This window comes from Anser brachyrhynchus, assembly GCF_964034855.1.
Source record: "Anser brachyrhynchus genome assembly, chromosome: 7".
Classification (NCBI taxonomy): Eukaryota; Metazoa; Chordata; class Aves; order Anseriformes; family Anatidae; genus Anser; species Anser brachyrhynchus.
Window position 1 is genome coordinate 40,455,684 of NC_137701.1, and position 23,005 is coordinate 40,478,688.

Here is a 23,005-nt window from a genome sequence, read left to right on the forward strand (position 1 = left end):
GATTTACAGAAATTGAAACACACAGAGAGCGACAAACTGCAGGTGCAAATTCAAGCTTACCTGGATAACGTTTTTGACGTGGGAGCATTACTGGAGGACGCTGAAACCAAGAATGCAGCCCTGGAAAGAGTTGAAGAACTGGAAGAAAATATTTCCCATGTTAGTACAAAACTGAAGTCACTTTTACCTTTGGAGTGGTGCAGAGCCTGTTCTGCACAGAGGCTTTGGTATTTCCCCTTTCTTTCAAGAGGTAGACATAAAAGCATAGTGGGGGCTAGAACCTTTGGGGTGAGGAGTATTACTTTAAAGGGAGCCTGGGGACTGCTGTGTTTTCGTTATGGGGGATGAAAAGATGTGTGGCAAATGAAGGAATTCTGGAAATCTCAGGCAGGTAAACTTCCTGGGTGCTTCCATGGTGTATTTTGAACCTCACATGCTGCGTATTTTAGTTAACTGGGTTCACCACTTGCTTCAAAGATTTGTTCGTAAGATGTTTATTGACCTGATGAGAAAATGTCTTATTTACTATCTCACACAGCCCCCAGCTTGTTATAAAGGAATAGGATTGACTTTTTAGCGTGCAGCTCAATGTGCAGTTTGTGTGTATGTTAAGGGCCAGTTTGGTCCTTGCTGTGCAGCACCTGCCTGTCTGAGAGCTTACATGGCCACCGCTGCATTCCTCAAGTACCTCGATACCATCAGCCCATTTATCCCCCAAAAGCCGTGGTGGGCTGAAGGGGGAATTGTCTCCACGTGGAGGTGCTGAGCAGAGAGCAGTCATTATTTGACTCATTTGCCTGTGGAGGTCCTGGCGCCACAGCTTTGCAGCTTTGGAGGTTTTAGCTTCTGTTTGGTTGTGGTTCTGGGTGGAGGCACTGGGCACACAGAGCCACTGCAAAGCATTGTTATGAGCTGGGGAAGCTAACTTATGTAGAAATGGCAAATTCCATAGCAAATTCCATAGCAAATTCTCAGTACCAGTAAATAGAGTAGATAAGGATCTCCAACTCCAAAAGCACAGTGAAAGCTCTGTGTGGCTTCCAGCCCTCGCGGCAAGGATGTGTGAAGCGGGAGCAGGCAGGTGGAGTGTGGCCACTGCCGCGGGGCTCCTGCTGGATCCGTGGGGCAGGGCCGTGTCCCGTGCTGGAGGAGGGGGCGTGCGGAGCAGATAGCTGCTGTGATGCCTTCAAACCTGTTGCTGGGCTCAGGAGGCAAGGGCTTAGTAACATGGGCTGAAAAATAGCAGTGTGCAGATATCTGGTGTTTGCTCATCGCTTTTCTGTCCCATCTCTTCTTGGTGTCAGTCACTTTAGTCCAGAAAACGTGGCTTGGCTGTTTTAAAATTAAATAAAAGTGTTTTCCATACTTCAGGAAAGGGTCATTCTATTACCAGTCCTATGTGGCCATCACTTAGAATAAATATATTAAAAAAACCCTTCCAGTGCAGTATCTGCCACTCTGAGGTGCTCTTCTGCTAGAGAAAAATGATGTGGTAGAAATGGCACGGGTTGCTTTGCAGATCTTTCAGCTGTTTAGAAACATAATGGTTTACTTTGGTGGCAAAATATTAAGGGCTGACTTCTGATCTCCTGTTACACAAACTAGACTAATCCCAGGAGTATGGACATAATTTTCTGTTATTTGTTGACAGAAATATTAATAACAGAATTTCAGATTTTAATCTCAAAAATACAAAGACCAGTACCACCTTCACCAGCCTTGTCTGAATCAGAGTGATTACTGGTAATGGAAAAAGCCAACATGAACATCATGGCTTCCAGACCCCAGGTTTGTGGGGCTGGTAAAAAATAGAAATAAATCAAAAGACCATGGGAAAGAATGAACTCTCATAAATTGCTAATTAAATTAGCTCAATTGTGAGAGGAGATATTTACAGGTCCCACCACTTCGTCATCTATTGGCTTTCAACAGTGCCATTGTAGGATTGTGGGGTTTTTTGGGTTTCAGATCAAACTTGATGTGTATACAAAATAATTGCATTTTAAGTTTTTACTGTAGAGTAGACTAACTGGACAGGCTCGTGACTGTATTCCAGCCAGGCTGCCTGCTAGTCAGAGCTGAAGGGTAACGTTCACCATCATCAGCCCTTCAGTAGGGCGCTTGGTGCCACCTGATTCCTCCACGCAGGACCCCTTGCTCTTTCCGACAAGTGTTGCTGACATTTTGTTTGAGAAAATTATTGTTACTTACATAATTTATTTCTCTATTGTACAATAGTTATCTGAAAAACTCCAAGATACGGAGAATGAAGCTATGGCAAAGATTGTGGAACTGGAAAAACAGCTTATGCAAAGAAACAAAGAACTGGATGTGATTCGGGTAAGTGCAGTAGGAAAACTCTGGCTGATGCCACATTTCAGCGGAGGGATCTGCTGTGCGTTTCATGTCTGGGAGGTAATGACTGTTTTAATGGGTTGAGCAATTTCCATTAGCTTTCTAATTTTGAACCTAGAACAGATTTCAAGTAGATTTATTTGTCTGTGCTCGCAGAGATGGACATTTAACTCTTTGAGTGTGCCAGCAAATCAGTGAACTAGGCAAGTACATCCTATTGCTCAGGTCTGTAGCGTTGCTGGTTGAGTTTTGCACATCTGGTTGGCTGTGGAGAGGAGTTTGAGGTGGAACTGGAGTCTTTCAGACTCAGGTAGCACAGCATCAAGCACAGCCTGCTTTCTGTGCACAACCCAGACTTTTTTTCTTGGCGTTCTATTTTAGTAACAAAAATTGTTAATGTAATACTAACTTCAGCCTAAATGTGTCCCAAAGCATGGCAGCTTCTAGGGTTCCTTCTGAGTGTCTGCCTTGGGTGCTTGCAGGTACAACCTCCCCTCCAGATCAGGAGCTCTGTTCATACTTCCCCTTTTATGGGTCAACATCTGCTCATAGGCAGAGCAACCAGCAAGGCAGCAGATACTCCGAGTTAAAATCAAAATCAAGGTAGAGTACATCTGCTGTGCATAGGTCTCAGTACTGCACACAGCCTTACCTCTAGTGTGGAAAAAACAAAAAGGAGGCCTTCCTCCCCAATGAAGATGTATGGTTTGTGTCAAAATGCTTCGTTAGATAATGCCTGGTGCAGCCCACGGTCTGGTGTCAGGCTGCCTGCTGTTGCTGGTGTTGGTATTCTGTTTTGTGAATAAAACTGCAAATGACTTGTTTGTGTGGCATTCACAGGAAATCTACAAAGATGCAAATACCCAGGTTCACACCTTGAGAAAAATGGTGAAAGAAAAAGAGGAAGCCATCCAGCGACAGTCAACGCTGGAGAAAAAGATCCATGAACTGGAGAAGCAGGGGACCATTAAGATCCAGAAGAAAGGTGATGGTGACATCTCTATTCTTCCTGTGGCTCTGGCCTCTGGGATGGTGCCGGCAGGCTCAGAGGCTGTGGCCGGCGCGTGTGTCACACCGGTTGCTGGAGCAGCAACTTCTGTCCCCTTGCCACCACCTCCACCACCACTACCAGCCTTAGCAGCAGCATCTGAGGCAGGTAAGAAGCGTCACGTCCCCGAAACACGGGCTGGCCGGGAGCTTGAGAGCTGGGGGTTTGTTGTGCCGGGGTCAGGCACGGTGGCCTTACACCAAAAAACCACCTTCAGTTGTTGTAACGAGCTTGCAGGTCAGGTTTGTTTGATCCATTTCTGAGCTTTTCAGTTGGCAGGAAAAAAAACACTGGCTTCTTTCATTAGGGTGGTTTCGTCCCGTGCTCATATACCGAAGTAGTGTGGTGAAGGGTCCAGCAAATACCTGGCTAGTATAGAGGTGGAGAGGAGAGCTGGGGGGGGGGCAAGGAGGGTGGTGGGCTCTGTTGTGAGTTGTTCTGCGGCGGCTTGTGACATTCTGATTTCTGTTCCTGGCAGTACCTCTTCTCTTCTCTCCTTCTTTCCGTAGTGCAAAACGGCCCTGTGACGGTGCCAATGCCGCCTCCACCCCCGCCTCCACCGCCGCCGCCGCCACCACCACCTCCTCTCCCAGGTCCAGCTTTGGACACCGCTCCTGCGGCTCCGCTGCCCCCGCCGCCCCCGCCGTCAGCTCCCCCCCTGCCCGGGACAGCCTCTCCCACCGTGGTTTTCAACTCAGGGCTTGCAGGTAAAACACCCCCGCGTTTCCCCAGCGTGCTGAGGGTTTGCCTGCAAAGTAAGCAAAGGCAAGGCCGGGGCATGTGGACTAGAGGGGACAGGATACCGAGGTGGGACTTTTTTTCTCTTAGTCGCCTAACCAATACTCTTTATCTCTATCTGGTATTATACTTAGAGGGATTTATAAAAGGAAAGATCATTTATCAATCAAACAGATTTGGTTTGGTCTGTGAGAGATGACTTCTTCAGTGAAACTAAAGCTGTTGCCAGAAATATTTTTCTAACATCATCATTTTTGGCTTGAAGTGAACAAAATATGGTTTTGAAAGAAATGCAAAGCTTCATGGTTTTGATTTCTGCTCAGAACATGATGAAGAAATATCTGTGAAAAAAAATGGCAAACTTTTTGTAATATTTTGGAAGGAAGAAAAATTTCCTGACCCATCTTCAATCATGTTTTTATGCACTCTCTATCATATGCCAAGCATCTCACAGAGCAAGTGAATGTTAATTGGTATCACACCCCTTCCCCTGCAGGAAATCTCAAGAGTACATTATGATTCCAGAGACTGAGAAGGTCTGATTAATAGCTTTTTTTTTATTATTAAACTAATTAAGTATTCCAGATTCCAGCCTTTAATTTTTTTTTTTCTGAAAGCGAAAAGCATCGTGGAATTGGAGGGTCCCAGGGTGTATTAAAAAAAAAAAGAACAAAAGACGATGCTTGGTTGAGGTTATGGGTTAATCTGTCCCCAGTGGGTTTCCCAGAGCAGCGCAGTGGTCCTGCAGCGTGCAGCGCTGCTTGGCACCGTGGCTGGGGGAGCAGAGCAGAAAACTTGCAAGCAGGCGCTCCCTTCAGCCTCTGCTGGGCCAGCCTGTTCTCCAGAGGTCTTTCCACGTGGAGAAGACCCCTGCCTTAGCCTGGTGTCCTGGTGTGCGGGGACGGAGCAGCGGAGCGAGCCGTGCTGCAGTGCTTGGTGCTCCTCGAGTGCGGAGGCTGCTCAGCACAGTCCCTTCAGGGTTGGAGGGGAAGCAGTGAAGCGATAAACCTTGCTGTTCTGACCATCACTAACACTTTTTTCTCTGTTCTTTCTGCTTCCTGATTAGACGGGCCAATCAAGCTCTTCTGTAGGTTGCTCTCTGCTAAGTATTTAACTCTCTTCTCCCCTGTCCCCCTCTGTCCCTCTGTGCCGTGACCTGTGTGTGCCGCGGACGCGTGTGCCCGTCCGGGAGGTGGAGGGAGGGGTGCAGGCTGCCGCAGAGGGGTGCTGGGTGGAGCAGGAGCAGGCGTTCGGGTGTGCTGCCAACCAGCAGGATTTGGCCACTCTGAGGCCCTGATTCAGCAAAGCACTTCAGCAAGTAATTAAGATGTGTGGTTTCTTTTGAGCTGTCCGCCAGCCACACTCTTTGCACCATTCACATCAAGAATTGTCTTTTTTCCCCCAAAGGCTGAAGCACTGAGACTGGGCAGCCTCCACCAGTTGCAGATGCCTTCCTCGGGGTCTGTACCCAGCCGTGACCACGTCCCCAGTGTGCTGCCCTCAGTGGTGCAGCTCCCAGGGGCGTTACCTTGCCAGCTGCTGCTGGGTCTCTGTAAGGGAGGAGGAAGGGAATTTTTAAGGGATTTTGATTAGCTGAGGTGGGAGCTGGCTCACGAGGCAGTTCGTTTCCCTTCCTGTCCTGAAATAACCCAGCAGCAGTTACTAATCTATTCTAATGTATGCATCAGATGAAAATGTTTTTTTCATAGATGTTTCAGCTTGGAAAAAAAGTCTTTTTTTATTTTAGGAATTATTTAGAAGTAAACACATTAATTGTACAAAGAGTAAAACCATTTGGCTTAGATGAGCAGAAGTTTATCATGCGTGTTCATGTCTTCCAGTTGGGTGAATGTATTTCTCAAAATACAGACTTGCAAGTTGAATATTGTGTATGTTCCCTTTTACTCACTGACGGTTTTTTGTTTCGAGCGAATTGTCTTGCCAGTAATTTATTCTCTGCAGTGTCCCTGCAATATGAGCATGAGCCCAAAAGGTACACAGATGCACAACTCAATTCTTTTAAAAGTGGGAGGACAAAGTGAGAGAAATGTTTTCATCGTTCATCTGGCCCCGGTGCACAACGGGAGAGTGTCTCCTGAAGCAGGTGGTCTCTGTCCTGCCCAAAACATACACACAGACTTGCTAGGCAAAAGTAAAATAATTATTTGCTCAAGTGCTATGCAAGCTGGGAAAATCCATCTTCTGAAATCACAGGGGAAGAAAGCTAGCATCTGTACACAGCATCAAAAAATGAGAGAGCTTCCTCCCACTACAGATGCAGGGTAGGAAGGAGCCAAGACTTCTTCCTTGCAGCAAATACTGGATTGAAATAAATCAGATGTGAACCGTTGGCACCTTGGGGAAACACGAGTCTGCTGCGCAGTGCTGTGGTTCTGAGCATCCTCAGCTGGGGAGGTGGGGGGCATGGGGGCAGCGGGGCTGCTCTCACCTGCCTGCCTCTGTGCGAGCGCCCAGGCTTGCAGAGAAATGGCTCTTTTTTCCAGCACTGGAGATGAGGGACCAGGGCTTCTGTTTCCTGCTTGCAGTTTGGATAGAAATGGCTCATTTTCTAAATAATTTTGGAGCAACACGTTGATTGATTACTTTAATGAACATCCCGATTTTGTGGCAACTAACAACACTGTATGTACCTCAACTTACAAAGAAATGAGCACCGAATTACCAAAATTACTAATGTACCCTGCACTTCTGGAGGAATAGCAACAGAGTTGTGTTGTTTTCCTTGCCCCAACATTACTTTTTGTACTCTGTTCACTGATTAATGGCAGTAGTTAACCTTCATTTTCTGTAGCTTCCCTGTGTAAGTTACTAAAGCACACAAACTCTGCACAACCCGAGAAGACCAGACCCATTATTTCAGCTGTGTGGAAGCTCACGTGTGCTGCTGCCCACCCCTTGGCCTTTAAAAGACAAACCTGGCCCGTCTGAAGCCGCGCTGCCCCATTGCAGCAGGGTACCAAAACCTGGGGAGGGGGGCTTCTCTGCTTCTCGTCCCCTGTCTTGGGCTGAACTTTGCGACCCATCGGCTGCCAGCAGCACACCCTCCCTCCACATCGCTTAGGGAAAGGTGTCCTAAGCTGCAGCTGGTGGTTCAGTCCCGTCCTGCAAACGCTGGGCCTGAACCAGCCGAAGGGCTGGGTAAAAGCCTCTCTGCACTGCTTGCCCGTCGAGGCAGCAGGATCTTTTCAGGTTTTTCAGGGTGATAGTTTAGCTCTGGCCAGTTCTTTCTCCAGTGCTGAAATACCGACTCTAAAGACCACAGTCTGGGCGCATGGGGTGTTATTCAGCTGTCGGGGAATTTATCATTTCCTTTCCTCTGGTGTCTCTAGCTGTGAAAATCAAGAAGCCGATCAAGACCAAGTTCCGCATGCCAGTTTTCAACTGGGTCGCCCTCAAACCCAACCAGATCAATGGGACAGTCTTCAACGAAATAGATGACGAAAGGATCCTGGAGGTACGAGTGCTGTCTGCTGTCTTCTGCTTCCCACTTCTGTCCATAACCTGAGTCAATGCTGGCTTTTGCGGAGAGAGATTTTGGAAACAGGTCATCCAGTGGCCTGTGGTACCCAGTAAGGAGTCCTTGTAGCTGCTGGTATTGATTATAAAAAGTGCACAATTATTATGTGCATTTGTTTAAAGCAGATCAACCAAGAGGAAGATTCGGTTTTCCCAGCCTAAAATTGCTGGTCCAGCCTGGTGGGTTTGGGCACGTGTGGGCTGCACGCCAGGGAAAGAAGCCTAAAGCAGCACGGAGCAGGGCTGAGTACTCAGGTGGTGCGTGGTCCCTGTGCCCTGAAGATGCACGTGGCTGCATGGACTATTTGGGGTGGAGGCCAAATTTCCTGGTTACTAACTCGGGAGCACATGTTTACTACACCCTGCAGCCACAGCCTGAAGTACTCTGCTGCAGCCACAGGGTTTTACTGCAGCTCTGGTCCACCGTTAGGCAGTGCGGGCTGTGATACTTGCTGCGGGAGGGATAAATCATGTTCTTTCCTTTTTAGGATTTAAATGTGGATGAATTTGAAGAAATATTCAAAACAAAAGCCCAAGGTCCAGCCATTGATCTTACTTCAAGCAAGCAAAAAATAACTCAGAAAGGGTCGAACAAAGTCACGTTACTGGATGCAAACAGGGCCAAAAACCTTGCCATTACTTTAAGGAAAGCTGGAAAGACGGCAGATGAAATATGCAAAGCTATTCATGTGTAAGTAAAACACTTGTCAGCAAAGAAGTCATAGTCAAGATTTACTGTGATTTTTGGTAAGTGGAATGGTTTTGAATTGGCAGTTGATGTAAATGTTTTTGCATCTGGAAAAAATCCAAGAGAAGGATGGAACCATTCTGAATTCCCACAAATCAGATTCCCTTGTACTGAAGTATGTTAACTTGCAGTTTTATGTTGCTGTATCACTGTATAGGCTTAACAAATTAACACGTCTTTTATTAAAGAACCTAATTCATGTGAATCCACAGCGTGCCATTGCACACTGAATCTCTCGTCCTGTTTACACGATCCTTTCTGTTACAATGAATGCTCAAAGCCCAGGGTGTCAGGGGGAGGCAGCTATCGCAGTGCGCTCCGTAACGCACAAGTTCAGTCCAAGTGCACTGGAAGCCTTGTGCATACAATGAGCTTTACGTAATCGCCCCACGCAGTGCCAAACCCCGATGTGATACAGGTGTATCCGACAGGCGGGGCAGGTCCCCCAGGGAATTCTGCTGCGCCCTGTCCCCTGGTGGTACAGAGCCTTGGCTGCCAGCTCCAGCAGCAGGGCCGGAGCACAGGTGGGGCTGCTCCTTTGGGCTGGTGCTGGAGTCGTCCAGAACCTGGTGGTGTTCGTGGCCAAACATCTGCTATTTCTCTAAGAGTGAGATCTTCAAAATTTGGAAGTACAAGCATTACACTGGGCCCGGGGAGGAGAGTCACCCAAACCTGCTGTGGATTGAGGCAGCTCCAGGGTTTACGGGGCTCTGGCCCAGTAAAATAGCTATTTGTTCCTCCCAGCATATCTTGGATAAAAATGAGATGTGGCCATGCTGAGGCGAGGGCACTGGGCACTTTGTTCAAAACAGAGACAAGATGCCAAACAGCAGTATTCCCATCAGCACTCGTGTCTGTGTCGTCTCTTCAGTGCTACCTTGTTCACACCTTCACGTGCAGGCAGCTTCATGTGCAGCACTGTGTCCCTCACCCCAGCCAGGGCAACACGAGCAGGAGTAGCATCACAGCATCTTCGTAGTTTCTCACTACTTTACTGACCCAGGCTGACGTGTAGCTGAGCAGTGTAGGAAGCAGAGGTTGTGCCATTGGCAGCTTTCTCACTTCTTTTCCTTTTCCGTCATTTCAGGTAGACCCTTGTTGTGACACTGCTGCTTCTGTCTTTTTGTTGTCACCCAGGTTTGACCTGAAAACGCTACCAGTGGATTTCGTGGAATGCCTCATGCGGTTCCTGCCCACCGAGAACGAAGTGAAAGTGCTGCGGCTCTACGAGCGGGAAAGGAAACCCATCGAGAACCTGTCCGACGAAGACCGGTTCATGATGCAGTTCAGCAAGATCGAGAGGCTGATGCAGAAAATGACCATCATGGCCTTTATAGGCAACTTCGCAGAAAGCATCCAGATGCTGACCCCGGTGAGTAGGAGACAACCCCCGGAGATGCCTCTGTGATGCGTTAGCTGTGCAGAACCAGGGCTGCCCGAGGCGTCAGCCCCCGCAGGAGAGCTGCTCTCTGTGGCACGAGTCAAGCTTGTGGGGAGCATTGCAGCTACATGCTGGCGTGGGGCAGCCAGTGAAGGTTATAGAGAGTTAAAGGTTAATTTTTCTGAGAGATGGTTCGAGTGTCGTGGAGTGATTATGAGTTCTCACAGAGCCAGAATGAGAAATGATTACATGAATGTAAAAAGTGTTTTTCTAGGTATGTTTTCATTTATCAGGGACTCAGAGATCTCAGGCACTCTTTGTATGGCAGCTTGTATGCTGGGCTGCTCCATATCATCCTTCTTTTTCCCTACAGAAGTTTAAAACCAGTTTAAATAAAAATCTAGTTGTTTGTGTCATCAGAAAAAGTTACTATCAGTGCTGGTCTGGGAGCTCTTTGATGTGTGTCCCATCCAGTCTGATGCATCTTTCACAGTAATAGGGACTGAAATGTAAAGACAGTTTTACTCAGCCACATCTGAATGTGCTAAATCTGCAGTGCAAATGAATTATTTGAAATCCTCACATGCCAGGGCAAGGTAACATTCACGCTAGGGCCCACTGTATGGATCAAAACAAGTTGTTTTTTTTTTTTCTTTCCAAAATGTGTGCTGAATTTAATTTTACTCTGGGGTTTGATGTGCTTTATTAACCAGCCCTCTTCCTGTGTTTACCTGCAGCAACTTCACGCAATAATAGCTGCGTCTGTCTCAATAAAGTCATCCCAAAAGCTTAAGAAAATACTGGAGGTAGGTCTGATTTTGGGTACGTTCAATAGCCCAACCACTCGCCCCTTATGTGTGCTGGAAGCATGCATGGATGCCTACACACAAACTCTCCTTTCAGAGGTTGCACAGACACTGCGCATTTGTCCTGAAAATTCATGTTCTGCTCTGTTTCTTTCTGGCAGATAATCTTGGCTCTCGGTAACTACATGAACAGCAGTAAACGAGGAGCTGTGTATGGATTTAAACTACAGAGTTTAGACCTGGTGAGTAAACCGGAGGTGACGAGGCCGGTACCTCGCGGGGTCACAGGCTGCGATGCATTTCTTGTAAGCTGAGAGTGGCTGCTGGCTGCCTGGGGGCTCGGCTGGGGCTTTCCAGCCAGTAAAGGCAGCGGTTGGGGAAGGCACTTCCCACCACACTGTATGAGTTTACTTGGCTTATCATCATTTTGGAGGCCCCTCAGGAGAAGGCCACAAATCCTCAGAGGCTTTGCGGTCTACAGTTTGAAACCCACCCGGTAAACACTTACGTGAGCTTTTATAGCTGTCCCTATCGGTTGGAGAAACACCAGGAAAAAGCAAACACCACTTCAGTCACTTTGTTTGGTGTCCGCTGCACCTTAACCCAGCAATCTTTTTGCCTTTTCTCCCCAGCTCTTAGAAACAAAGTCAACAGACCGAAAGCAAACCCTGTTGCACTATATTTCTAATGTTGTCAAGGAGAAGTACCAGCACGTATCCCTCTTTTACAACGAGCTTCATTACGTGGAAAAGGCTGCTGCAGGTACTGTAACCACTGGGACCATCCTAAAAATAAAGACAGGTGGTTTAAGTGTGTGTACCAGTTGGTCCTGTAGTAAAGCCAACTTAGGAAAAGATGCTGAATTTTCAGTGTCAGCGGGTTGGCTGAGCTAGTGCGGGCACAGGGATCGGTGCTGTCGCTGTCCTGTCGCAGCAGTGACCTCCTGTGCCCGGTGAGTGGTGGTGGCAGTGCTGGTGCAGCAGGCACACGTGGCTGTGCGAGGGACTTCAGGGTGAGCCACACGCAGGCTGTGTGACACACCGCTGTGGTTTGGGGGCACTTCTCGGTGAGGAACTGTTCACGCTGTGGGTTTGGGTACTTGCGCAGCAGGAGTCATTCAGCAATTTCATTTTGTTTCCTAGTGTCTCTTGAAAATGTCCTCTTGGACGTGAAAGAGCTCCAGAGGGGCCTGGATCTGACAAAGCGTGAGTACACCATGCACGACCACAACACGATGCTGAAGGAGTTCATTCAGAACAATGAAGGAAAGCTGAAGAAACTGCAGGATGATGCCAAAATAGCCCAGGTAATTCTTAATTCTTCGAGATTGGCAAGGGGGTTTGGATGATGCAAGAAGCAGAACACCGTCTGTACACACACAAGTGCTTTCTGCTGAAGCCGAACTAGCTTGCAGCTGGTTATGGCACTATCCAGGGTCTCCTCCGTTCTAACTTAACAGTGTAAAATGGCCATTACTTGTGGAATGGAGATTTGTTGGCCTGTCGTGGTGTATAAATAACCTCTTCCATGCTGTTATCCTCACACATACTCTATCCTCACACATACTAACCACCCATTCTTCCTCCTCCATGGTGAGACTGAGTTTAGATTATTTGCTTGTGCTAGTATTTTCCTAGCATTTTTTCTTCTGGCTGCAGATACGTCTTACCTCTGTCAGCCTGGTGATAACCCTACAGATGTTCTTCTCAGCAAACTCTGTGGTTCAAACCTTCACGCTCCCTTTTGAGGCAGGCTTTAGCCCCTGAGGGAACAGCAGCATGTCACTGCAAAGGACATGCTGTTATGTACACAGCAGGGAGGAGAAGGAGCAGCAGTTCTGTGGATTTGTTCCTGAGTTCATATGCTAGCTGTAGATGTGCTGGTGTCAGCCAAGAGTTTCACACTGAGGAAATGTAGACCCTCACACTGAGTTCTGCAGTAACGGCTGGTGAGTATATCATGAAGTATGTGCAGCACAGTAACCGTGTGCTTTTTGTAGGATGCCTTTGATGATGCTGTGAAGTACTTTGGGGAGAATCCCAAGACAACACCCCCCTCAGTCTTTTTCCCAGTGTTTGTCCGATTTGTGAAGGCCTACAAGGTGAGCAGGAGCATCCTCACCTTCTCTTCTGTCCTCAACATTTATTTGGCACCTGTGTGGCTCAGGGTTCCCAGCAAAACAGTTTGTGGCTCCCTCTAGCTTTGATGCAGAGTGAGCTGTCCTAGACAGCACAGTAACACCGGCCTGAGGCAGCACAAAGAGTTGTTTTGGGATTACTTTCAGGGCTGAAAGACAATACAGCTGTCTGAAACGCTGGAGGAGTCCTCAGAAACTGAATGTCTGTGAGGCTGCAGTTTGCACCTTTAACCCTGAGTATGCGTCTTTTGGGATTGGGAGGGGGAGGTTGCGTGACCTAGAGAGGTCTCTCCCAGCCCATTTTTTTCAGACTTTGTTTAGAGATAGTTAAACTGCTACACCCTAAGCTTGCCTAAGCTTGTTTTCTTGGAAAGTCCTGTGGTAGCAAATGATTGTGTTGTTTATTTGTAATATTCAGGTTCCCTGTGGCAATTTGAAGCTATAACCTGTTTTTTTTTTGTTGTTTGTTTTTTTGGGTGATAAATAGCAAGCAGAAGAAGAGAATGAGTTGAGAAAAAAGCAGGAACAGGCCTTAATGGAAAAACTTATGGAACAAGAAGCACTGATGGAGCAGCAGGACCAAAAGGTATGAAACAGATATGTCTTTCAGGCCGGAGCCATCATGTTCACGATTTTCCTGAGAATTCAATTCAGAAACCACAGCTCTGTGTAAGAACTTAAGTTGTCCAGACTTACAGTTGCCCAGAAATGTAGTCTCTAGAAGTTTTTTTCCTTATGGGGAGAAAACCAAAATGGGCTGAAGGAATCCAAGTGTATAGTTGTGCTACTTTGACATTTGCAAAATTCAAGAAAACTGAATGGCCCATATTGCTGTTGGCTAATTTTTTTTTTCTTCTTTGGCCTTTTATCTGTCTGAAATGCCGTCTGTATGAATTGTGCAGAGCCTCTCATCACTTGCAGGGAGACATAATGTTCGTTCTCAGATCTTTCCCTTTTAGAGCATGGCAGCAGGAGTAAGCCCCGTGTTACCATTTTATAGGAATTTTCCTGACCTCTTTTTTCCCTGGGCTAATGCTTTGCTGTAGGAGGTTTCCCATGGCTCTACAATGGCCGCTTCGGTGATTGATGCTGCTTCACACAGCTCTTGTCATTAACAGGTATCTTTAATCCCAGCCGGGCTTTTTTCTTGGGAAAGGAAAGCCTGTTCTCATTGACTTAATGCTTTTCAGAGGTAAAAGGTTGGAGTTTCAGTTTCAAGTGAGGAGAAGGCTTGGAACTAAGTTACAAATGTAAGAAAGAAGAACAGCTTGGCAGCCAGGTTAACTTGTGGCTCTGGCCTTCCTCTCCATGGGATGTGAGCTTGCCACAGCCTCGGGTTTTCCTGGTCTTGCAAAATTGGGCAGAAAACTGGCAGTTACTCGTTGGTTGCTACAAGTGGGATCACCTGGCATTTCAAATGTTCAGGAAAAGAGAAACAGGGCAACTGGAGGTCAAGCCTTACAAATCCTCTCTTCTTTGCTTTCAGTCTCCTTCACATAAAACAAAGAGGCAGCAGCAAGAGCTAATTGCGGAGCTCAGACGGCGACAAGTCAAGGATAATAGGCATGTGTATGAAGGGAAGGATGGTGCTATTGAAGACATTATAACAGGTAAACCCACTTTGTTCCACAATCGCAGAGGCCCTTTCACAAAGGACAGAAATGTGTATCTGCCTAGTAGCTATCGTAAGTGCTTTAGGTACTTGAAGTGTGATACTGGAGCACAGCTTAGGAAATTGTTTACTTGATGTGAATCAAATGTAGAAACTTATGCTAATGGTATGTAACAAACAAACCCCAATAACTTGCCTTTACATGTCCACTGTCAGTGCTGCCCGAGTTTGTCACAAGCACTGGCCTTGGACATGTGCTCTGTTTCTTCGCTCTCCTCTCGCAGCATGTTGGGACCCACTCAGTCTGATATTAGAGTAGGCAGCTCAGTGCCTGACCTCAGCAGATTCTCCGGTGGCGATATGCATGCCATGCAGATCTTTCCCAGAAATCTTTTTTTACCCTTAAATGGAATGAATGATGGATGTTTAACATTATTAAGAGCCTACATTTTCATTAAAATGTACTAACAGTAATTGCAGCACATTATTGCACAGTTACAGCAAATCATTTAGTCAACCTGAATGATTTATGACCCTAAACTGCTTCTGGTTTTACTGCTTTTCAGTTTGTTAGACAAAGCCCGCACTGATCACCAACCTAGGGTCACAGGGAGAGGCACGGAACCCGTTGTCACAGCCAGAGACAGCCGGGACATTGTGTGCAAACGTTTCCTGATAGAGCTGTTTTCTAAATTGTACTTTGCTCAGGAGACAAGTAATTTTTATCCATGCATCTCCTCTGATTGTGGTGCTTGGATTTTAGCACATATTCTTCACCTGTGATGTGGAAGGAACATGATTTTAACACTTTGATAGCTGTGCAGTAATTTATTTCTGTTGCACAGAAACTCAGAAAAAGGTCTTTGGGCAGGATTTCCTTGGCTACTTCTCCTGAATGTTTTCCAGGCCATTTTTTCCTGCAGGAGGGGAGGAGAGCTGTTTTATCTCTCAGTAAGGAAAGCCAGAGAATTTTTGCCCAACGAGATGACAGGGTTGAAACGCTTTTGCTGAAGCTTTCACAACTCTTTCTAACTTTGATTAATGGCTTCCTAAGATAATAGTCTCTAGGAGGCAGACTTGCTGTAATATCTGATAGCTTACTGCTTCTACAACTCCTTCAGACTCCTTGAAACTCAAATAGTTGATGAAGTGGTTCTCCTGCTCTGTGGGAGAAACAGATTGTGTGAAAGGTGACAGTCCACATGCAAATGGCAGTCCAGTGCAGGGAGGGCCAGACTCAAATAACCCCAACATTTCCTATGGTCTCGTGTCCAGGATTTCTATTACAGGGGTGTCTCTGAGGGCCTCAGGCCACGTAATAAGACAGGTTAGGCACAGAATGTCAGGTAGAGCTGAGGTCACTTGAATATGGCCTGCAAGGTCTCTGTCAATGGTACGGAAATAGTCAAAAGTGTCATTTAAAACTGGCTAGTGCCTCTTCAGGTGTGCAGGAAAGCCCTGCCGGTCTGGAACAGGCCACTGTCAGAAACCACAGCCATTTCTGGAGTAATGGCTTTTACATTTAGCGATGGTCTTTCAAAACCATTGAAAACTGTGTAGTATAAGAAATACTTATTCAAAGACTTAAAACTGCCTCGTTCCCAAATCTTAGTAGTATCATGAGACAGCTGATTGGAACATGTAAAACCGTTCCTGGATGTCCTTAACCAAGCACTAACAGTGTACTAATGCGATAGATCCGTGCTCCTCACTGCTCTGTTTGTCTGTTTGGCTGTTATTCCCATGCAGTGCTGAAGACTGTGCCCTTTACAGCTCGAACCGCCAAGCGTGGCTCTCGGTTTTTCTGCGAACCTGTTCTCACTGAGGAATTCCATTACTAAACTATTCCTCTTTCACATCTGATGCTCTTAGAAAAAAAAAAGGTTGCTGTAGATTTTTGACACTTCTCCATTTGTACGGACCTCAGCCAGGATCATGTGAATGTTGAGTGTATAGTAACGTCCAGCGTCCGCCTGAAGTTGTATTGTTGTCACCCTTGTTGCATGCTCTCGTGTTTCAGTAACTTTTTATTCCATCCCATCGACTTTGTCTTTGATGCTTTTGGCCATCCTTGCATTTCAAAGGCATCTCTAATCCTCATGACAAGTGCCATAGAACAGCAAGTGGTGGAAGTCACGGTAGATCTGGTGGAGGCTGCATACAGTTGACAAGCCTTAGGAGGCCAAATGCAGTCGTGCAGTGACGGTTCACTTGTATTTTCTATGTCATCTCTTCTGGCCTACAGATCTTTCTCTGTATGCAAATCTACCTGTGTAATACGCATGTAATAAATCGGCTGTATGCCAGGCAGAGTTACGGTCTGCATGAACTAAAGGGGACTCTCGTGGGCTTTGCTTTCTGGCTTGGAAGGGTTGTCCGTAGTAATGTACGTCCTCTGCGAGGAGCCGCGTTCTGTTTCAGACTTTCTAACCAGCACCTGCATGTCTGCATGTGAGATACAGAATAAAACGAACAGCATCAAATCTCCTCTCATTCGGTCACATCCACGTTTAACTTTTTTCAGTTCCATGCCAACTTTATCTAAATCGAATCAGAAATATTTATTGGGCAGTAACCAGTTCCAGTGCTCTTGGTGGACTCAGTGCAGTGCTGCAGTTGGCTTCGTTCTGGCAGCGGTGCACGAACGGGGGGAGACGGAGGCAGCGACGCTGGGGAAACTCAGTTATTTGCCAGAACCATGGAAATTGTGACGATGAAAGGCTTGACATGGAACTGAGTGATTTACATCTTGTGGTGTAAAGTGTAAGAAGGGTGTGTTTAACCCAGCATGTTTGTTAACACTGTTGTCTTGAATTAAGGATCGAGTGGCTTAAGAAGACAACAGTGTTTCACTTTGCGATGTGTATTTTTATGAATGCTTCTAATAAAATTGCAAACTATAATCAGCTCAACAATTATTTGCTCTTTCAAGTTAATTGCTGTGTTATCTTCCTGGAGCCAATCTTCAAAGCAGCTTGGAATTTGGTTAGCAAGAGGCAAGGGTGGCCCTCTTGTCCTTTCCTCTCCTTGTCTAACCTCCTCTCGTAGCCTCGGCCTTACCCCTCCTCTTGCTCTGTTGGCTAACGTGCCCGGATCTTTGAACGCTGAGTTGACTTGCTCTTCATTTTCCATCCCATTTTTTACTTAACCATCATTTTGTGTTTGTTTTTTTTTTCTGTTTAGCCCTAAAGAAGAATAATATCACTAAATTTCCAAATGTTCACTCGAGGGTAAGGATTTCTTCTAGCACACCGGTGGTGGAGGATACACAGAGCTGGCAAGCATCACTTTTTACTTAGCTTCCTCCTCTCTCTGTACTCCAGACAGCCTGTCAGTAGTCGTGGCTAAGCGTAGTGCTGGTGAGAGCCCAAAGGCCAGTGCAGGTCCAGGCCCTTTGTCCTCACCCCTCTGTGTCGGGGGCCCGGTAGCCCACGGGCTGCTGACCCCTGCATTTTGGCCCTTTCCCTCCCGAGGTAGCCCGAGCCAGGCAGCCTCGTCCCCAGGTCGGTTCAGCCCCTGGTTCCCTGGACAGGCCCCCAGCCCGCAGCCGGGTGCGTGGTCCCCATCGCCCCCCGGTCGGGGTGTGAGGGACGGGCCAAGAGCAGCCGGGAGCAGGGAGCAGCAGAAGCAGCCCCGGCACAGCCCCTTCTGCCGGGGGCACCGGGGGCCGCGGAGCCTGGGCGTACCGGGAGGTTTGAGGGAGGCCGTGCCCAGCCCAACACAGATTTGTTTCCCAGGCAAAAAGATAAAAGCCTGCCTAAGCAGGAGGTGCGGCGTGCCAGGCGTGCCCCTTACGTACTGCACCCTGCGGGGTGGCACCTCTGTAGCACAGGGAGCCCCGCCGGTCACCGCGTCTTCGCAGCGCTTCTAACACAGGCTTTCGTTCAAACGTCCATCTCCGGCTTTCTCCATCGTTCGACCCATCGCATGCTCAGTGTCTCCCTTCTCTTCCCTCCCGAGCTGTCACCCCCTAAGCAGCAGCCAGGGCGGGCCGGGACAGATTTTGTGCTGTGCTGAGGCGGAGGGCAGGGGCGTTGGGGTCAGCAGCCGGGCTGGTCGCGGCGGGGCAGCTCCGCAGCCGTGGGTTTGCAGGCTGGCTGCAGAGGAAAGCCCGCTTTTAGAAAACGGGTGGGTGGGGAGCGTTAAGCCAGGCTGTTCGGATAAACACGCGTACCCCTGTGCCCTGTGTTTCTTGGTCAGTGAGTTTCATCCCACGTTGCAGAACGCTTGCGGCTCACGTCAGGGTTTCAGAGGCTGCAAGAAGGAATGAGGCAAACTTCCTGCAAACCGGCTTCAGCTGCTGTTGCCTTTGCTAACGAGGTTAATCAATACCAGCTGCCCGGGGGTGGGGAGAGGCTCAGGCCGACTCGACGTGGTGACTCCATTTGGGTTCAGCCGCACCTCAGAGCCCTCCCCAGCGTTACCTGCTGCTTGGGCGCGCGGCTAAACGGGCACGGCAGCCAGTGCCTGCTCTCGCTGTGCCCCTCGGGGTGACGGCCCTTCTGCTGTTCCTACCCAAGCTGCTTTGATTGGCTTCCAGCAGGACCTTTTCTTGTCTAGAGAGTGTGTGTGCGCGTGCGTGTGCCCGCGGGCGAGACGCGCGTGCTCACGACGGCCGCTTTCCTCTCCGCAGATCTTAGAAACCAGCCATACCGACGGGCCGATGCGGTGAGGAGAAGCGTCCGGCGGCGCTTCGATGATCAGAACTTGCGCTCTGCAAACGGTGCTGAAATAACCATGTGAGCTGGAGACCTGCGCGTGTAAAGTCGAGGGGGTGCTCGAGCGATACCTTGTCCATGTGAACTGTGTGTTCTGCCACTTACTTACAGCCTTGGGAACGGTAACGTTGCTTTCTAAAGGGCTCAAAGACCTAGAAAATGCATAGGAACGTCAGCGATGGGCTCTCCACTCAACTGTAGCTAACAAGTGCCTAAAACTGAAGTACCTGCTCAAATTAATCAAAGCAATAGGACTTGATTTGATTGGGTATCTTTTTACACCAATACGTTATTCAGTATTTTTAACCAAAATGTAAAATATGTGTTGTTTTTGGGTGTTTAGTTTGGTTTGATTATATAAAAGTTTAGTGATCGGTCTTCTGTTGACCTTACCTGGATCCCGACTGGTTGTAAACAGGTAGTACTTGGATGTGCTCTGCTGCGAGCTCCCTGAGCTCTTAAACGCATTCCTGCGCTGTCAGCTGAGGGATTAACCTTGGCTTCAGATGCACTTATTGGCTTTTTTTTTTTTAAAAAAAAAAGAAACAAAACATTTAAGGGCTTTTTCTGTATGTAATAGGGAAATAATGACAAGAAGATCCGTACCTTTTTCCACCATACACAGACTCCCTACCATACAGGTAGGATGTGGTAACACGTAGGTCAGTGATCACACGATTTGTAACAAATGAACACTATTCTGCACTGTAGGAGTCTGATTTTGGTAGTGTGCAATGCAGGGCTAAGGCACGAGGGATACCTGCGGGGACAAACGCATTGCAAATGCACAGGAGAATGGTGGATACGGCAGTTACTGTGCTCTTCAGATAGAGGCAGCTTTTGAGTAACAGTGTATTTATTAATTAGCACTAAGGTATTAACATCTCAATAATCAGTATTAGGCTTCTGAGGACCATTACAGTTCAGTTACTAGCACAGAGAAATCATCCTGTGCCCTGCTGTGTAGGATTAACATCCCCTTACACCCAAGTTTGCATCTACGGTGTAACCCCCCCGGCGTCCTTTGACAATCGAGTTCAAATTAAGTCCTAAGGTTCGTTTGTTGGGTTCATTTGTTCAGTAACACTCCAGACGAGTTCTACATTGCATTTCCAAAGCGTAAAAAGGGACGGTAGCAACGCTGTGCACACCCCACTGCCAGTTTGCCCCAGAGTAACGAGACACAGCGCTCCGTGCCGGCAGGGTACTCGATTTTCTCAGACGTGAAGAACTGGACTGCAGATAAAGTTGTACTTTCCAAGATACATTTTGCTTACAGCTTACCTTTCCTGGTATCGTTGCATCAATATGTTAATTGTAAAATTTATTGTATAGTATTTAACCACTGAATTTCTTTTCTTTTATGTTGTGCTTATGTGAACCACTGGTGAAGGTCCCATTTTTTCTTGGATAATGTGTAGTTATATGATAATCTGTTTTTAAATGTACAGATATTTTGCTACGAAATTGGTGCAGTTTTTTTATGGTTTTTACACTTCTCTTTTATTCCCACTTTAGCCTCTGGGTAATATTGTAAATATTGTTTAAAAAAATGCATCAGCCTGTGCTATACAATCTGAATGTTATTTTAACTTATAGTTTTTGTTTTTATATTTAACTAAATGGACAGTTTGGGGCTCAGTTACCACATTGACCTCTGCTTACCTATTTACAGGAAGTTTACTTTAAAAACTGCCACCTTCTTGCATTTTACAGCAACATGTACTTGACATGCTAAAGAGAACATGCCATATTGCCTCTTTCTTCACTGTTTGTGACAGAAGAGTATTTGAATCTGTGTAAAAAAAATTTGGCAGTTAATTTAATAAATTGGTAGTCAAACGGTTTAAAACAGTAGCTTTCATATTAAGCTCAAAGGTATTTTTTTAAACTTAAGACGAAAATTCTCATTCAACTAGACTATGACGCTGGCATGTTCTCTTTAATATTTTTCTAGTAATAGACCTGCTTCTTAGCAATATTAGAAATGTTTTATAAAAGCAGTTCATGTTACTTTCCTGGTCTGTTCCTGGCATAAGATCAAATAAACTATTTACACTACTAGCCCGTCATCCCAGCTTTTTGGGGTGTGTGAGAGGTTTATAGTACCCCTGGTCCTGGTGCTGCCGGTGGGCATGGCCGTGGCGTGCTGCAGCCACCTACACCTGGCTTCAGCACAGGGCTGGGTTTTAAAAAGAAAAAAGACAGCAGGAAGCAAGACGGGTTCTTCGGGGCGGCTGGAGTCTGGGCAAGGCTGGAAGTGAAACACCGAGGCCCATTCGCCCCCACCTGCTGCCATCCCGCCCGGGCAGAGCCTCCTGCAGCGGGTGCCCACTGCAGTGCCCGACTCGCACGATGCCCGCTGAATGCGCAGCGCTGCCGCCCACCAGCCCAGGGACCTCGGATATTCATCTTCGGCTTCGCTACGGCCTCGCCCAAGGCCCCAGGTCCCTGCATCACAGCCTGAGCCGGGCCTGTGCTGCCAAGTAAGTACCTGGAGCAGGAACACAGCTGTGCCCCCAGCAGCAGTTCTGCAGCAACCGCTCATAATCGCCTCCCTGCCAGAGTTAGTGGTGGTGTTTTGCTATCAAAACACAAAACCCCCACTATTAAAGGCCTAAACTAAAAGAGACAAACTTCATATTTTAGCCAAAATTCAGATTTAATTTTAGAAGGTTTAACAAAATAAATACAGCGGAATGTGGGGGGAGTGCGGGGCCGCCAGCCCCGGCCCCCGGGCGGCTCCGAGGGGACGAGGGTTGGTTGCCTTCGAGAGGGCAGCAAAGCAGAGCAAGTCAAATACAGTCAAAGTTAAACATCATCATAGGTACCGTTAACATTTAAAAAATAACTGATTTTGCTAAAAATCCTTTAAAGTTCCAGGCAGAAATGATGAATTTGAATGCAGAGCATCATCGTGCTGCCCAGCAGGGGAGGCACAGGCGGGGGGCATCTCTACTGCACCCTGGACAGGCCACTGGAAAGGTGAGGCCACAGAAAAGGAGGGAAAAAAACGAAACAAAACGCACACTCAGAAAGCCTTGTCATTTCCCTTAAAAATAAATTATGCCTTGCCTGGATTGTTTTCAAAATGATTTTTAAGATTTTTTTTTTTTGGAAGATCTGATTAAAAGAGGCAAAAAAAAAAAAAAAACATTCAATTTTTATTTTTTTAATGGAAAAATAAAGGCAAACCTTTTAAAAGTAGTATTTACTTAGAAACACATTTTTCTCATGTAAGTTCAGCAAATGCAAGGCAATAGCAAAATACTGTACACAAGTTCTGCGTATGCAAACCATTATGACCAAATCCTAAATTAGTTCCCTCTGCATCTCCCCCATCCCAGATCCGTATCAATGTAAAGCCAGTGTAAGACAAGATTATCAGCTACCTCATGGTCTAGAAATCATTTGCAGTTTATTTTTTTCACTTGGGCATTGCTACCTCTTCCACTATTCACACATTTCCATCTTAAAATATAAATGCAGGGAAGTGAGCTTACAAGGTTAACAAAATAGATGGGATGGGTGAAGGCGCTGCTGACCGCACACAGCCCTGGGAGCACCACGTTCCCCCTCTGGTTCTGTGCGTGGGGAGCCACTTGCTGCCGAGGAGCGGCCTGGAACAAAGCCCCTGCCACTGTTTCAGGCTGCAGCTTCCCAGATTTGACACAAACACTTCACTGTAGGCAAAGAATTACCACCAATCCTGCTGCCCAAACCCATGCTTTTTTTTTGTTTGTTTTTTAAGTGATGGGCAGTGAGTGGGTGATGAGCAATTAATGCTCTCAGCTGGAAAGCAACAATAGTGAAACGGGCTCTGTGCTGACCATCATCTAAGCACCAAACGATCTCAGTAAAAAAAAAAAGTAATTTCCTGCTAAATAGAGCAGATCAGCTGTCTCCAGCATTTTGTATTTCAAAT

At 47.0% G+C, this 23,005-nt stretch overlaps 1 protein-coding gene across 8 annotated transcripts in view; it reads left to right on the forward strand.

Annotated features, from left to right (window-relative positions):
• Positions 1-21,144, forward strand: part of FMNL2 (formin like 2) — a 125,760-nt gene extending 104,616 nt beyond the window's left edge. For 2 of the 8 annotated variants that reach the window (XM_080599412.1, XM_080599418.1), the window contains exons 12-26: positions 10-159; positions 2,239-2,340; positions 3,196-3,511; positions 3,913-4,110; positions 7,492-7,616; positions 8,167-8,369; positions 9,564-9,798; positions 10,545-10,613; positions 10,775-10,855; positions 11,246-11,375; positions 11,756-11,919; positions 12,613-12,714; positions 13,238-13,336; positions 14,237-14,360; positions 17,546-21,144. In XM_080599412.1, coding sequence (XP_080455538.1) covers positions 10-159; positions 2,239-2,340; positions 3,196-3,511; positions 3,913-4,110; positions 7,492-7,616; positions 8,167-8,369; positions 9,564-9,798; positions 10,545-10,613; positions 10,775-10,855; positions 11,246-11,375; positions 11,756-11,919; positions 12,613-12,714; positions 13,238-13,336; positions 14,237-14,360; positions 17,546-17,661 — 2,214 coding nt within the window. In that variant the 3' untranslated portion in view covers positions 17,662-21,144. Of the gene's footprint in view, positions 1-9; positions 160-2,238; positions 2,341-3,195; positions 3,512-3,912; positions 4,111-7,491; positions 7,617-8,166; positions 8,370-9,563; positions 9,799-10,544; positions 10,614-10,774; positions 10,856-11,245; positions 11,376-11,755; positions 11,920-12,612; positions 12,715-13,237; positions 13,337-14,236; positions 14,361-16,111; positions 17,146-17,545 lie in introns of those variants that run through there. The other 6 variants (XR_013953490.1, XM_080599417.1, XM_080599414.1 and 3 more) reach the window with 6 other exon arrangements.
• Positions 21,145-23,005: the final 1,861 nt, after the last annotated feature.